Genomic DNA, 14705 nt, shown 5'->3' on the forward strand with positions numbered 1-14705 from the left:
CATTTACTCATAAATCACCCTTCTGCCAAAGATTCCATTTTGAGAAACTGATTTTTTAATTTTTCCCAGTAGTATTTATTCCACTGTTTTCTTCTATTCTCTTGAAAGTATCCATTAGAGCCAAAAGAAGCATCAGTAAGGGGAACACACTCAGTCCATGCCAGGAGAAATGCATAATTAAATAAAAGGACAGTTGGATGCCTGGCCATTATAATGGGTAGAAAAGAAATGCTTTTCATCAATTATTTCTCCACTCTTCCCAGAGTTCTGCTGGGCCATCCACCCTCCAGTCTGTCTCTCCAAATGGACAAGGGCTCCCCACTATGGCTCTCTAACCGCACAGCGAGAACACGAGGGAGTCAAGGCAGCTGAAGCTGCTGATCTCTGCTTGCCCTTTCCCACAGAAGGGAAGCAGGCCTACATGAAATTTCAATCACTTATTTTCCTCTCTCAAGAAAAGCACAAGTTATCAGTTTTCTGCTGGGAGTATGAGATAGTGGTACAAGACATTTAAATAAGTCTAGATTCCAATTAACTTTGGCTCAGAGGCCTGGTAGTTGTGGGTTACTGTTTCTCAGTAAATGGGAGATGAAAGCTTCAAGAATTAATAAAGTGTTCTAAGAATGGTAATAGACTGCTCACATAATTACCTTCCTCCCAGAGTGAAGAGCAGGAAAATTGTATGAGTAAGTAAAGTATTAATCATAGATTTTAAAAGATTCAGAACAAACAGAACTCAGTTACACATTTATATATAAAATGAGAAAAAAAAAATCACTCCTATAGAATAAACATGCTATGTTGGAATAAAAATTTTTGAATAAGACCACACATACTTAATAAATCATCACTTTTTCTTCACTTACCTACTGAAATAGCCAGGTCAACATTGGTGGGAAACCTACTTAAATACTTTAATACAATCTCCAAACACCCTTCTTTGTTGAATATAGATACTGCTCTACCACTGCATTCACTAAATTGAAGGGGGAAAAAGAAGTTTTACTATTCACATTTTAACATTAAGAAATCAACCACAGAAATTCATGAAAAGATAAATTAGGCTTTATAAAAGAAAAAAAAAAAACAAGAACAAGAATTGGAGTCAAACACCCACCATTTTTATAGATGAAGAAACCAATGCCCATTCTTATTTACTGTACACAGACAAAACTGGCTATCTGTATTTTTATTTCTATCACAGTAGAACATTTTAGCCGATCTCTTTACCTGCATGCCAGTTTCCTTATACGAGGCTGGAGCTGGGAGAGGGCTTAGAAATCATTTAACTTCTATTCCTCATCTCATACATAAAGACACCCAAGCCCCAAAAGGTGAAGTGATCTACCCAAAGATTGCACATTTCGTTAGTGGTGGTTCCTTGGGTCCAGCCTATGGTTACTTCCACTAATATAATAGTAAGTTAAAGTGAGGATAAAAGGCCTCTACACTTACACAAAAAGCACTAATTTAAAAGAAAATAAAACTGATTTTATTTATTCCCTCTAGACTGCTATTATAATTTCAACAAGCAGAATTTGCAGTCTACAAAAGAGAAATTACTAGATACATTTGAAACTACACTACCTTGGGGTGCCTGGGTGGTTCAGTCGTTAAGCATCTGCCTTCGGCTCAGGTCATGATCCTGGGGTCCTGGGATCGAGGCCCTGCATCGGGCTCCTTGCTCAGCCGGGAGCCTGCTTCTCCCTCTCCTACTCCCCCTGCTTGTGTTCCCTCTCTAGCTGTCTCTCTCTCTCTGTCAAATAAATAAAATCTTTAAAAAAAACAAAACAAAACAAACTACACTACCTTTTAATAAAAAAGTCAGAATTAATGTTAAGAATGTTAATATACATACTAAATACAGGGTAAACAGAGCTGATTTTAATAATCTGATCCATGTTTCCAGAGAAAAGTAATCCTCCATACGTATCACATATACACGACATACTAATAGAGCTGACCAGATTATTAAACAGAGCTGACTAAATTATGAAATTCAATCCTGTTATCTAAAGATAAACTATTCTCTACCTGCCTATCTACCTAACTAGTTACTACAACCCTGCTATGAACCTACCCTCAAGATGCCCACAGTAAAGTCAGGTATAGTCAGGAAGATAAGGCATACATGGGTTAAAGTAATTGCAAATATATACATGTGTATGCAACTTAAATATATATGACTTAAAATATGAAGTATAAAACAAAAACGTGAAGAGCTAGGACAACTGGAAATGATATAGATAGGGCTCACAGGCATTCAGGAAAGAGAGTGTGGAGAGTACTTTTTCAGGCTCTTTTCAAAGAAAAATTTTTAAAACTTCTAAGTCCAACAATTAAGTAAGTTAAAGTTATCTGGTGCACAGGAAAATGTACCCACCGGCTTGCTCAAGTGTCATTTCCTCAGACCTGATCTCTCCACTTTTTCTGGTGGAATGCACCCACTAGTTTGAAATGATATCACAGGCAAGTTCAGACTGCTATGTAGGCAGCTTTTCAGGATCCAACTTGGTCCTGTGTTCTAAGATATACCTGTGCTTTTAGGTCAGAAGTTATCATTACTGCTGACTAGAAAATAAGGAACTGTGGCAGAATTCTGCTAGAAAGGTGGGACATACAATAGGGTAGGAAAAACTAAATCCAGGTAGTGTTTCTAGCCATTTCCATTCCTAGCTGCAAGTCCACTCCAGCCTACCACCGCCACAATCATGGAGAGTGTGGCCTTCTTCCTACCAGGGCCGCGGGAACTCTTCTTAGGCATCCACTTCCCTGTCAAATGGCAAGTGCCAGGGTAGAGGAGTAAAGCACCAGCCGAGGGCTGTGGCCCCCATCTCATTCCAGGTGCCAGACCAAAGCAGCTACTGCTCGGAGGCCTGACCAGCTTTAACACAGTGACTGCTTAAGGTTGCGCGGGCCCTGGGGGAGAACTGGGGTGTAGCAGGTGGTAATGGCCACGATTCCTCTTATTTCTGTCAGCAGCAATGATTGGAGAGAAGAGTTATAAAGCAAACAAAGCTGTAGTGATGCTATGAGGAAAAGGGCTTAGGAAGGAAGGCTGATCTTAGGTCACTGGAGACTACCTCCTACCAAGCATTAACATCAGGGATTTACAGCCCCACCAAGGAGAACAGACACCACAGTCTAACAGAAAAAGCCTGAGCGGTGCCGTAGCAGGAGGCTGTCTGGAAAGATTCTTACCATATATTCCACAGCACATTCATGGCCTCATTGGCTATGTTCTCAACAGAATTTCTGTTCTGATCTTTTTTTTCCTGTGGAGACATCTCATTTGAATCCAGGCCAGCACTACACTGTAACCAAATATCATGATTAGTACCCTGGTTCAAAAGAATAATTAAACAAAAAGGCTAATGATAGTGAAGAATCACAAAAACTAAACATCAGAAATTATAGTGGTTAACGAGCTCATCCAATTCTCACAAGCAGTACCCTTCCGACAATCCTGCTCCCTTCTGGCAAGAAATATAGGCAAAAAAAGTTCACAAGTCATTGTACAAACTGGATACAAAGCATTTAACATTTTAAAATGTAAAATCAATACAAAGTATTTCATCTAATACAATAAAGATAGTAAATCGGGCACAGAAAGGCACCACTCTAAGCACTTTCCATTAAGTCATTTAATCCTGACCCACACACCTGTGAAGCAGATGAACTATTCTTCCCAGTCATCCACTACAAATAGGAAACTGAGGTACAGGGAGACTGCTGAAGGTGTAGCTTAGTACACGGCAGAGCTAGGATTCAGACCCAGGTATTCCGGCTGTAAAGCTGGTGCCCGGTACCACTGTGGTCCTGCCCCTCTAGCATAATCCACGGCACCCTCTGAAGCGGGGCTTCTCAATCTCAGCACCACCAACACTTTGGACTGAATGATTCTTTGCTGTGGGGGCTGACGTGCGCATTGGAAGATGTGTAGCAGCATCCTGGCCTTCTACCCACTGCATATGCCAGTAGCAACAGCTACCCTCAAATCAAAAACGTCTCCAGACATTGCCAAACATGCCCTGTGGGGCAAATCACCACCAGTTCAGAACGAGACTCTAAACAGAGTAAGACTGATGCCTCTCATCAAAATTGGATATTCTTTATAAAGACTTAAGTAAAAATTATCCATCAAGGGACGCCTGGGAGGCTCGGCTGGGTGTCTGCCTTTGGCTCAGGTCATGATCCCATGAGCTGGGATCAGAGCCCCACATTGGGTTCCCTGATCAGCGGGGAGCCTGCTTCTCCCTCTCCCTCTGCTGCTCCCCCTCCTTATGCTCTCCGCTGTCAAATAAATAAATAAAATCTTAAAAAAAAAATTACCCATCAATACAGAATAGTGGACTAACAGCACCTTAGCTGCTGCTGCTTTTTTTTTTTTTTTAAAGTAGGCTCCACACCAGGCGCACAGCCCAGCGTGGAGCCCAACGTGGGGCTTGAACTTACGACCCTGAGATCAAGACCTGAGCTGAGATCAAGAATCGGTCACTTAGGGGCGCCTGGGTGGCTCAGTCGTTAAGCGTCTGCCTTCGGCTCAGGTCATGATCCCAGGGCCCTGGGATCGAGCCCTGCATTGGGCTCCCTGCTCAGCAGGAGGCCTGCTTCTCCCTCTCCCACTCCCCCTGCTTGTGCTCCCTCTCTCGCCGTGTCTCTCTCTGTCAAATAAATAAAATCTAAAAAAAAAAAAAAAAAAAAGAATCGGTCACTTAACTGACTGAGTCACCCAGGCACCCTGATGCATATGCGCCATCATGCAGTAAGGTTGGCATGATACTAAATTTGAAAACGTAATGTAATCTTCATGGCAAATTATGCCTCAGCTTTCTCATCTGCAAAACAGGAATACCACCTTCCAAATAGGACTGACGCAAGGATTAAATAATACATAAAACACCACTGACACAAAAACAAGCAATCCATAAAGACTAATTATTTTTATTTACAAAATTTAAGGTCTAAAGGAATCAGTCTATAGTTTTAGGAAGGTCTTTTCCAACTAGCATATAAGTAAAGATAGTAGGGACAAGATAACAGAGATTGGTATTAATGATGAGAAATCAATGTTTCTAGGAAAAAAAACAAAATTCCCATAGAATGTTTTGAGGGAAGACAAAATAATACCAAAGAGCTAAAAAAAAAAAAAAAACTAAGGGTGCATACAAAAAGCTACAGTTAAAAAGTACCATGAAGCTACTTTAAAAACCACATACCTCTTTCAGCAGTGCAACCAGAGGGGTCATGATATCCTTAGTCACCATGTCATCACAAACTTCAAAACCTCCACAAGCACTGAGGTTTCTACACAAAAAGTTTAAAATGTTTTACTTTCTCAGAGCACATGTCACAAAACACTTTTAAGCTCTCAAATTTAATCTCTCCCCATACTTCAGTTTTCCAGATGAAACTGCTTATGATTTCTGCAAGATGCTACAGAACCAATCCACAGATTTCCATCAGATCTGTTCTGATCCTGGTTCCACGTAACAACTTAATTTTGAAGTCTGAGACAATACACAGGTATATGGCAACAGGGAAGGGAGAGGGGAGAAGACTTTTCCTACTTAATGCAAACAAATCACAGCATGGTCTGATATGAAGGGACATTTTCTTGGGATCAAGACTTCAAGGGCAGCAAAGGTGAGGCTGAATGACAGCGAGGCCGAAGGAACGCTGGCGAAACTGAATTTTAATTGGGAAGACACTGCTTGCTTGCCTTCTGAGTGCACAGCACTGTGCCAGGCACTGAGTATATGGAGATGAATTGGAAGATGTCCCCACAACCTTCCAGGAGCTCCCAGGATATGTAAGCCTCAGGGAAAGGGTAGGCCTTCCTACATGCAATTTCCTCCAGCATGTGGCTAATCCCCATCCCTCCCTTAGGGTTTTCTTCCCTGAGCCCCCAGTTATATCCTCTCATAGCACCCTCTGTAATTATCACTGGTTGTAACTATACAATTGTGTGATTAATTTGGTTAATGCCCGTCTCCCTCAATACTGTAAGATCCATGAAGGACAGAAATTATGTCTGTCTTGTTCACTAACACGTGCCCACAGCCTATCCAGCCCATTGCCTAGTGCACAGAAGGCACACAAAATACACTTGCTAAATCAATGAATCAAGCGTAATGTAACAGAGCTGCAAGAACTGCAACCATTAACTTCTACTCTTGCCCCCTCTACCGTCCATTCTCTGTACAGCCATCAGAGGAGCCTTTTCAAAAGGTAAATTACATCAGGCCACTCCTGCTCACAATAGGCCCTTCAGCCCTACACTATTGAGGACATCACTCCAACCTCATCTCCTATGATACCCACCCTCTACTATGTTCAGCCACACTAACCTTTATGTTTCTTTCTTTTTTTTTTTTTAAGAGCTTATATATTTGTCAGAGAGAGAGAGGGAGAGCGAGCGAGCACAAGGAGGGGGAGCAGTAAGCAAAGGGAGAAGCAGGATCCCCGCTGAGCAAGGAGCCCGATGCCGGACTCGATCCCAGGACCCTGAGATCATTACCCGAGCTGAAGGCAGACGCTCAAACAACTGAGCCACGCAGGTGTCCCAAACTTTCTGTTCTTTAACCATGTCAAGCCCTTTGCTGCCTCACTTCTTTGCTGTTCCCTCTGCCGGGAATGCTTTTCCCCTGGATTTTCATGTCTGACTCTGAGGCATCAGGCCAAGTGTCATCTACAGATCGGAATTTAAAGTAACTTCCCACCTCCGGCTCATCATCCTCTTGGTATTCTCCATCGCCCTTCTCACTATCTCCTATTACCTGTTTTACCAGTTTCCTGGGCTCCTGTCTCCTCAACATGGGTTCTGTGAAGGCAGGCACCTCGGCGCTCTTGCTCAGCGTTCTGCCTGTTCAAACCCCCTGCACCCAGAACGCCTGCCACACACACTGGAAGAGCCCACAGGACCTCGGGACTCTGGAGGGTTCTTGGAGAGACCGTAAAGGATGTTAGGCCTTGCGGGGAGGATCCCTGACGGCTGCTGCAGCTGAAGCAGCCAGCTGCACAGACGGAATGCGTGTGGCCCGGGCGGCGTGGGTTCCTCTGCAGTCTGCAGGCTGAGTTCAAATCCCCCCTCTGCAAATGGGAGACCCTGGGCAGTTCTGGGTCTCCCGAGCTGCCGCAGCCAAGTGCACCGTGCCAGGCGACGGGGCATGGCACGCACGGGCGCGCCGGCTGGCCGCCGCGACCCCCCCTTCCCGGCTCACCTCAGCGCGCCGGCCGCCGTCTCCCTCACCGCCAGGCTGGGGTCCAGCAGCAGCGGCCCGAGGCGGCGCACGGCGTCCCGGCGCGCCAGGCCGGGCAGCGCCGGCCGCTGCTGCACCAGCCGGGCCAGCCCCGCGCAGGCGCACTCGCGGACCTCGGCGCTCGGGTGCTGGAGCTGCGGGAGGGGACCAAGTGTCAGAGGCGGCGCAGAGCGCAGGCGCGGGGGCCGCGGCAGGGGCGCACCGCGCTGCCACGGGGCTCCCCGCGAGCCCCGCCCCTCGCGGCCCCTGCGAGCCCCCGCCTCACCTTTTCTAGCAGCTCCGCCGCCGGCCCGTCATCCTCCTCTCCCTCAATCCCGTTCGCCGCCCCTACCGCTTCGGCCTGACAGTCGCCCGTAGGGGAGAACTGAGGTCGCTTGAAGCGCTTGGTCCGGCTCTTGCCCATGGCGATGTGCGCTGCGGGGGAAAGACCGAGAGAGGAGGGCAACAGCAGGACGGTGGAGGCTGCTGAGCTAGGGGCAAGGTCCTGTTACCGAGGGGGTCTCGCTGTCACTGCTCAGGCGGGCCTGCTGACGGCCCGAGCCCACATGGGAAAGAAGTGCGCAGGCGTGCCGCGTGTCGGCGGGGAAGAGAGGGCTGGCGCGGGGAGTGCGCAGGCGTAATGAGAGTGGGCGGGGCCAGACCTGGACGAGGGGCGGAGTCCTGTGTTTTTTCCCGGGAAGTCGGAGGCAGCACTTTGATGGGACTGCTGACTCCCACCGGCTGCACCGAGCGCGCTTCCCACCAGCTAGTGACGTTTATTGTTACTGAGCCTTGCCAAACCTTTATTTCCACAATAATCAAATGCGATTAAGGATACCTAACTTGCAAGGTTATTGTGAGGCTTACCTAAAATTGTGTAAAGCGCCTAACACCAAACCTAACATATTTAATTTGTAGGTGCTCAAAATTATTAATCACGATTTTTTTGTGTCCCTAGGGCCTAGCACAGCTCCTGTCATAGTCAAAAACCCAGTTAATGTTTTAGAATGAATGTACATCTATTTTTTTTTTTTTTAAGATTTATTTATTTGGAGGGAAGGGGCAGAGGGAGAGAGAGTCTCAAGCAGACTCTGCTCTAACCACAGGGGGCTGGATCTCACTACTGGAGATCAGGACCCAACCCAAACCAAGAGTCAGTGGCCAACCGACTGAGCCACCCCAGTGCCCAAATGTACATCAATGTTTGAAAAGATGGACTCCCTAAGTTAATCTTCCTGCCTTGGTTTCCTCATTTGTAAAAATGGGAACACCAATAAGGATTAATGTGTTAAGTGTGTTTAAGGTGCTAAGAACATTCACTGGCACACAATAAATATTGCATACATGTTTGGTTGAAACTTTTAACAGCAAAATGATTCTTTGACAAGTATTTATTGAGCACCAGACACAGTGCTGAGCAATGGAATAAAGCAATAACCAAAACAGATTTGGTCCCTGTCCTTTGTCTTTGTCCTTAGGGGATTTACAGTTTAGAGAGAGATGTCTTAAACATAAAATTATATGAATAATTAATTATAGTTGAATAATTATAGTATAGCACTAAGAAAGAAGGAATTATACAGGAAGATCTTCTGTAGTCTTTACAATTAAACATGTACATATTGAGCACCCCCAAAATGCATAGCTTTCAGGTCAATATTGTATGGGAGAAAAGATCTACCCCGTGGCTACCCCCTCCTCAAAGAGTGGACTGTCTAGTAAGGTAAATAACGTTAATTACTATAGCATATTTTGGAAAATAGTCACAGAGGTGTAGCTAAGCTTGTACAAAATTTCTGGCCTATCAAAGACCACTGTAAGTACAAGGAAAACTTGGAGCTCCAAATGTATATTGGTAGATTTTACTTCCTACTTCTGTCTATTTGGTCAATTTTGTCCTGCCACCTCCCCAGTCCGAGCTACTGTCTTCTCTTGCCTTGACCACAGGGGCTTCTGGTCTTCCTTTTTCTACCCTGCCTATCCATAAGAGTAGCTAGAGTGATTTTTTTCCATCCTTCTCATATTTACTCCCTCGATTAAAACCTTTCAGTGGTTCCCCTTTCTCTTAGAATGAAGAACAAAATCTTACCAGGTAGCAGATAGGAAGTAGCAAGGCCAGATTCCACCTTCATCTCACATTACCTCCTACACTCTGGCCCTTAGCCACCCTCCATAGGGCTGAGATCTCTTCTGCCTAAGGACCTTGAAAAGGCTCAGTCCCCATCCCTGTCCTGGTGAATGCAAGTGTCACTTTTTCATAGGTAGCTCCTCTGATTTCAAAGTCTGAGACAGATCTCCCTTGAGACTGCACTTATCTTGTTCCTTTGCTTCAAAGCACAGCTCCAAATTACAGTTAACAATTTAATTTTTTTTAAGATTGATTCAGTTGAGAGAGAGAGAGTGCGTGGGGCGGGGGGCAGAGGGAGAGGTAGAGAGAGTCTTTTTTTTAAAGATTTTATTTATTTATTTGAGAGAGACAGAGAGAGAGTATGAGCAGGGGGAGGGGCAGAGGCAGAGGGAGAAGCAGGCTCCCTGACCCTGAGATCTTGACCTGAGCTGAAACCAAGAGTCTGATGCTCAGCTGACTGCGTGCGCCATCCAGGTGCCCCTTAACTTTGTGTATAATACTCAGACATCCACACAGTCTCTCCAACTGCACACTAAACCCTGTGAGGACAAGACTGCCTATCTACATGGATCACCGTACTCCCAACACTGGCCCAACAAGGCCTATCTGGCACAGAATAGGCATATGCAATTTCTTTTTTTTTTTTTTTTTAGATTTTATTTATTCACTTGAGAGAGAAAGAATGAGACAGAGAGAGCATGAGAGGGGGGAGGGTCAGAGGGAGAAGCAGACTCCCCGCCAAGTGGGGAGCCCAATGCAGGGCTCGATCCCAGGACTCCAGGATCATGACCTGAGCCGAAGGCAGTCGCCCAACCAGCTGAGGCGCCCAGGCATATGCAATTTCTTGAATGAATAGAGACCACATAGTCAGGAAAGAGTAGAGCATGCCACCCAGACAGAACAGGAGGAGAGTAAAAAAATAAAAGATTCCTGCTGTTTCTCTCATTGTGGAGATGAGCAAGAAAAAATGGTCCAAAACCTTAGCTAGGGGAGAACTCTGTGATCTGTTTTCATTAGTTACTCTTTCCTGGGAGAAATGAGCATTTCTGTTAAAATGAATGATAAACTTTACTCAATGAACTTAAGATCCCTTCTGGGAACCAGAAAGATAGCAGTTTTAGGAGGAGCCCGGTGACCTTTAACTAGTCTAATAATCTGTAACTGGTCACTTTTTAAAAATCCAGTCAAGCAAGGGTGCCTGGGTGGCTCAGTCGTTAAGCGTCTGCCTTCGGCTCAGGTCATGATCCCGGGGTCCTCGGATGGAGCCCCGCATTGGGCTCCCAGTTTGGCGGGAAGCCTGCTTCTCCTGCTCCCGCTTCCTCTGCTTGTGTTCCCTCTCTCGCTGTCAAGTAAATAAATAAAATCTTTAAAAAAAAAAAAATCCAGTCAAGCAATGATTATCCAACCATCCCTTTTTCCTACAAATTATCTTTGTTGAGAGGGAGTTTTTGAATTAGACTGCGTAGAACCTCTTTCCTTGAGACAATAAAAATGCTTATAATCAATTATTGGTCACATATATTTTAAATAGGAGCTAGCTGTTCTCACAGATTCCTGTTTCTCTCCCTTCATATTTTGTAAGGTAATCTTCCTGAAGAAAACACTCTGATCAGGGCGCCTGGGTGGCTCAGTCAGTTAAGCGTCCGCCTTCAGCTCAGGTCATGATCCCGGGGTCCTGGGATCGAGCCCCGCATCGGGCTCCCTGCTCAGCGGGAAGCCTGCTTCTCCTTCTCCCACTCCCCCTGCTTGTGTTCCCTCTCTCACTGTGTCTCTCTCTGTCAAATAAATAAATAAAGTCTTTAAAAAAAAAAAAAATTTCTCACTTGACCAGTGGTGAGAACCAAGAAACCCTATGCCAAGAAAGAGTCAACCCCACTAATAGTCTTTAAGCCAGTGTGTACAAGGGAACAAGCACAGTAGCTCTTGATGAGGAGGCTAGAAAGATGTCCCTTCTGCAGGTCTTTCATTGCATAAGGACATATACTTAACCACAGGGGTCTGTGCAAGTAGCATCATGGTATCCGTAGACTTAGCCAAGCATCATGGTATCCGTAGACTCAGCTGAGCCACTGCTTCTAGAGTGCTATTTCTTGTCTACCTTACATAGCTGTTTCACTACTTTTGTTCATTTCTTTGTTGGCTTCTTTCTTTTTCTTTTCCTTGGTTGGTTTTCGACTTCTTTTTTTTAAAAGATTTTCTTTATTTATTTGACAGAGAGAGAGAGAGCACAAGCACAGGGAGCTGCAGGCAAAGAGAGAGTGAGAAGCAGGCTCTCCACTGAGCAGGGAGCCTGATGCGGGGCTCTATCCCAGGACCCTGGGATCATGACCTGAGCGGAAGGCAGACACTTAACACTTAACCGACTGAGACACCCAGGCGCCCCAGGTTTTCGACTTTTTCTCTGTGTCTCCTTTTCTTTCTGCTCTTCTATTGTCAGCTCCTTTCTTTCTGCCATGGTTGCCTTCTTCCTCTTCTTCTTTATCATAAACACTGGTGTGGGCGCCTGGGTGGCTCAGTTGGTTAAGCGACTGCCTTCGGCTCAGGTCATGATCCTGGAGTCCCGGGATCGAGTCCCGTGTCGGGCTCCCTGTTCGGCAGGGAGTCTGCTTCTCCCTCTGACCCTCCTCCCTCTCGTGCTCTCTGTCTCTCATTCTCTCTCTCAAATAAATAAATAAAATCTTTAAAAATAAAAATAAAAATAAAATATCATAAACACTGGTGTAAACTGCTTTGTGATAGCCTTCCTGGTTCCAAGCAATTTCTTTTTTTAAAGCTTTTTTTTTTTTTAAAGATTTTATTTATTTATTTGACAGAGAGAGGGAACATAAGCAGGAGGAGCGGGAGAGGGAGAAGCAGACTCCCCGCTGAGCAGGGAGCCCAATTCGGGGCTCGTGTGGGGCTCGATCCCAGGACCCTGGATCATGACCTGAGCCAAAGGCAGACGCTTAACCGACTGAGCCACCCAGGTGCCCCTCCAAGCAATTTCAATGGTAAAAAAATTTTATCCCGGGGGCAAAGATGGTGTTTTCCTCAGTGCAGCCCTGCGACCAATCCAGTCGCAGCAAAGGACCGTAGCTGAAGTATGCTACAATCCGGTCAAACTTGAAGCAGAATGACCTCCACTTCTTTTTAGCTGATTCGGATTTGAGCTCTTCTGAGTCCAACACATCAGGCCTGAGTTTCTCAAAATTTTCCCGAAACTCAGAATAGATTTGGTCATCTGCTTTGGTGAGTTTCAGGAACTGTGGGTCAACTGACGAAACCAGCTTGTAGCTGTCTCCGCAGGCTTCATTGCTTCCCTGGCCCAATCCATCTCCGTATCAGGATCGTTGCCGTAAGACACGGCTGGGAGAGAATGAGCATGTGCCACCGACACCAGGTCCCCGGAAATTGGCTCAGCAGCCCCACCAATCACCTCCATGCTGCACCCCACAAAGCGAGTGCCCATTTCCCGGAAATGACTATTTGTGTGCTCTTTCTGTAGCTGGTTGGAAAGGGAGGGTTCGGTTTATTTATTTTAACCTAATATCACTTTGGTTTTTAAAAAAAACAACCATCAATGATCACACATTTCTTTTCTTCTTCTTTTTTTTTTTTTTAAGATTTTATTTATTTATTTTGACACAGAGAGAGAAAGAGACAACGAGAGAGGGAACACAAGCAGAGGGAGTGGGAGAGGGAGAAGCAGGCTTCCAGCCAAGCAGGGAGCCGGATGCTTGTGCGCTCTCGCTCTCTCTCTCTGTCTAATAAATAAACAAAATCTTAAAAAACATTTTTTTCTTTTTTTTAAGTATGGGATTTTTTTTTTTTTAAAGAATGCTAATATCTAGTAGTCATTGCCTGAAATGAGCCAAATCAATTTTGTGTTGTAGGATATTTACATCTTTGTCCCTGAAATCTATTGCCTGCCTTGTTGGCTGTTTGGCTCAAAACAAAACAAGACAAAACAAATAAAAACACTGTGAAAAATACCTAGGTTAAAACAAGTCACTTCTACTTGGTGAGATTTAATCCTAATACAGATTGCCCTAAATCCCATCTAACCCACCCAACCTCTGGAAAGGGATAAACCTTAAATGGCTATGATCAAAACAGGCAATCCTGTCCCAGAATGCTGAGAAACATCTTAAGGGCATATTATTTACCCAAAAAGTCAACAAAACCAGTTGTTCTATATCTTTGCCCAAACCAGTATTTTCAGTATTTCTCATTTTAGCCATTTCAGTAGGTGTATAGCAACTGGAACTCTCAAACAGTGCTGGGGGGAATGTAAAACGGGGCAGCCACAGGGGTGCCTGGCTGGCTCAGGGGGAGGAGCATGCCACTCTTGATCTCAGGGTTGTGAGTTAGAGCCCCATGTTGGGTGTATAGATTACTTAAAAATAAAATCTTAAAAAACAAAACAAAAAAACACCATGGCAGCCACTTTAGAAAAAGAGTTTGGCAGGTTCTTGTCAAGCACCAGTTCATAATCCAGCCATTCCACCCCAAGGTAGTCCCAAGAAAAGTTAATATACCTACAAAGACTTAACACATGAATATTCATAGCAGCTTGCACATGAATATTCATAATAGTCCCAAACTGGAAACAACTAAAATGCCCATCACAGGTAAATGAAGAGGGGCGCCTGGGTGGCTCAGTTGGTTAAGCATCCAACTCTTGGTTTCAGCTCAGGTCATGCTCTCAGGGTTGTGGGATTGAGCCCCGTGTGACACTCTGTGCTCAGTGAAGAGTCGGCTTGAGATTCTTTCCCCTCTCTACCTCCCCCTCTTTTTCCCCTCTGCTCACCACCTGCCCGTTTGCACTCTCTCTCAAATAAATAAATAAAATCTTTTAAAAAAAACCAGTTAAGGGACGCCTGGGTGGCTCAGTTGGGTGTCTGCCTTCGGCTCGGGTTGTGATGCCGGGGTCCTGGGATCGAGTCCTGCATCGGGCTGCTTGCTCGGCGGGGAGCCTGCTTCTCCCTCTGCCTGCCGTTCCTTCTACTTGTACTCTCTCTCTCTGACAAATAAATAAATAAAATCTTAAAAAAAAAAAATCCTAGATTATCTGCTCACTGAGTGTTTAAAAAAAAGTTAAAAAAAAAAAGTTAAATGAAGAAACAAAAAAGGAACAAAAAGGGAACGAATTATAGGTACACGTACTAACATACATAAAATCTCAAAAACATGTTGAGCAAAAGAAGACACAAGAATATTGTACTGTATGATTATACTATAATTTCATTTATAGTGAAACTATAGAGAAAACTCTAGAAACCACAGTGATAGAAGCCAGACAATAGTTGCCCAGGGCCAGGGGCTGGGGATAGGAATTGACTGGGAAGTGGTACAAG

The 14705-nt window shown here is 44.9% G+C and overlaps 1 protein-coding gene and 1 pseudogene across 3 annotated transcripts in view; both read right to left on the minus strand.

Annotated features, from left to right (window-relative positions):
• HEATR3 (HEAT repeat containing 3) overlaps positions 1-7952 on the minus strand; it is a 39901-nt gene extending 31949 nt beyond the window's left edge. Inside the window, exons 1-5 of one of the 3 annotated variants that reach the window (XM_078063232.1) lie at positions 7528-7952; positions 7224-7396; positions 5220-5307; positions 3202-3314; positions 867-976 (exon numbers count right to left, since the gene is read on the minus strand). In XM_078063232.1, the coding sequence (XP_077919358.1) occupies positions 867-976; positions 3202-3314; positions 5220-5307; positions 7224-7396; positions 7528-7665 (622 nt within the window). In that variant the 5' untranslated portion in view covers positions 7666-7952. The remainder of the gene's footprint in view (positions 1-866; positions 977-3201; positions 3315-5219; positions 5308-7223; positions 7397-7527) is intronic. The other 2 variants (XM_078063230.1, XM_078063231.1) reach the window with 2 other exon arrangements.
• Positions 7953-12353: 4401 nt separating this feature from the next.
• LOC144380308 (protein PBDC1 pseudogene) lies at positions 12354-13589 on the minus strand (annotated as a pseudogene).
• Positions 13590-14705: the final 1116 nt, after the last annotated feature.

Source organism: Halichoerus grypus, chromosome 15 (genome assembly GCF_964656455.1).
Source record: "Halichoerus grypus chromosome 15, mHalGry1.hap1.1, whole genome shotgun sequence".
Classification (NCBI taxonomy): Eukaryota; Metazoa; Chordata; class Mammalia; order Carnivora; family Phocidae; genus Halichoerus; species Halichoerus grypus.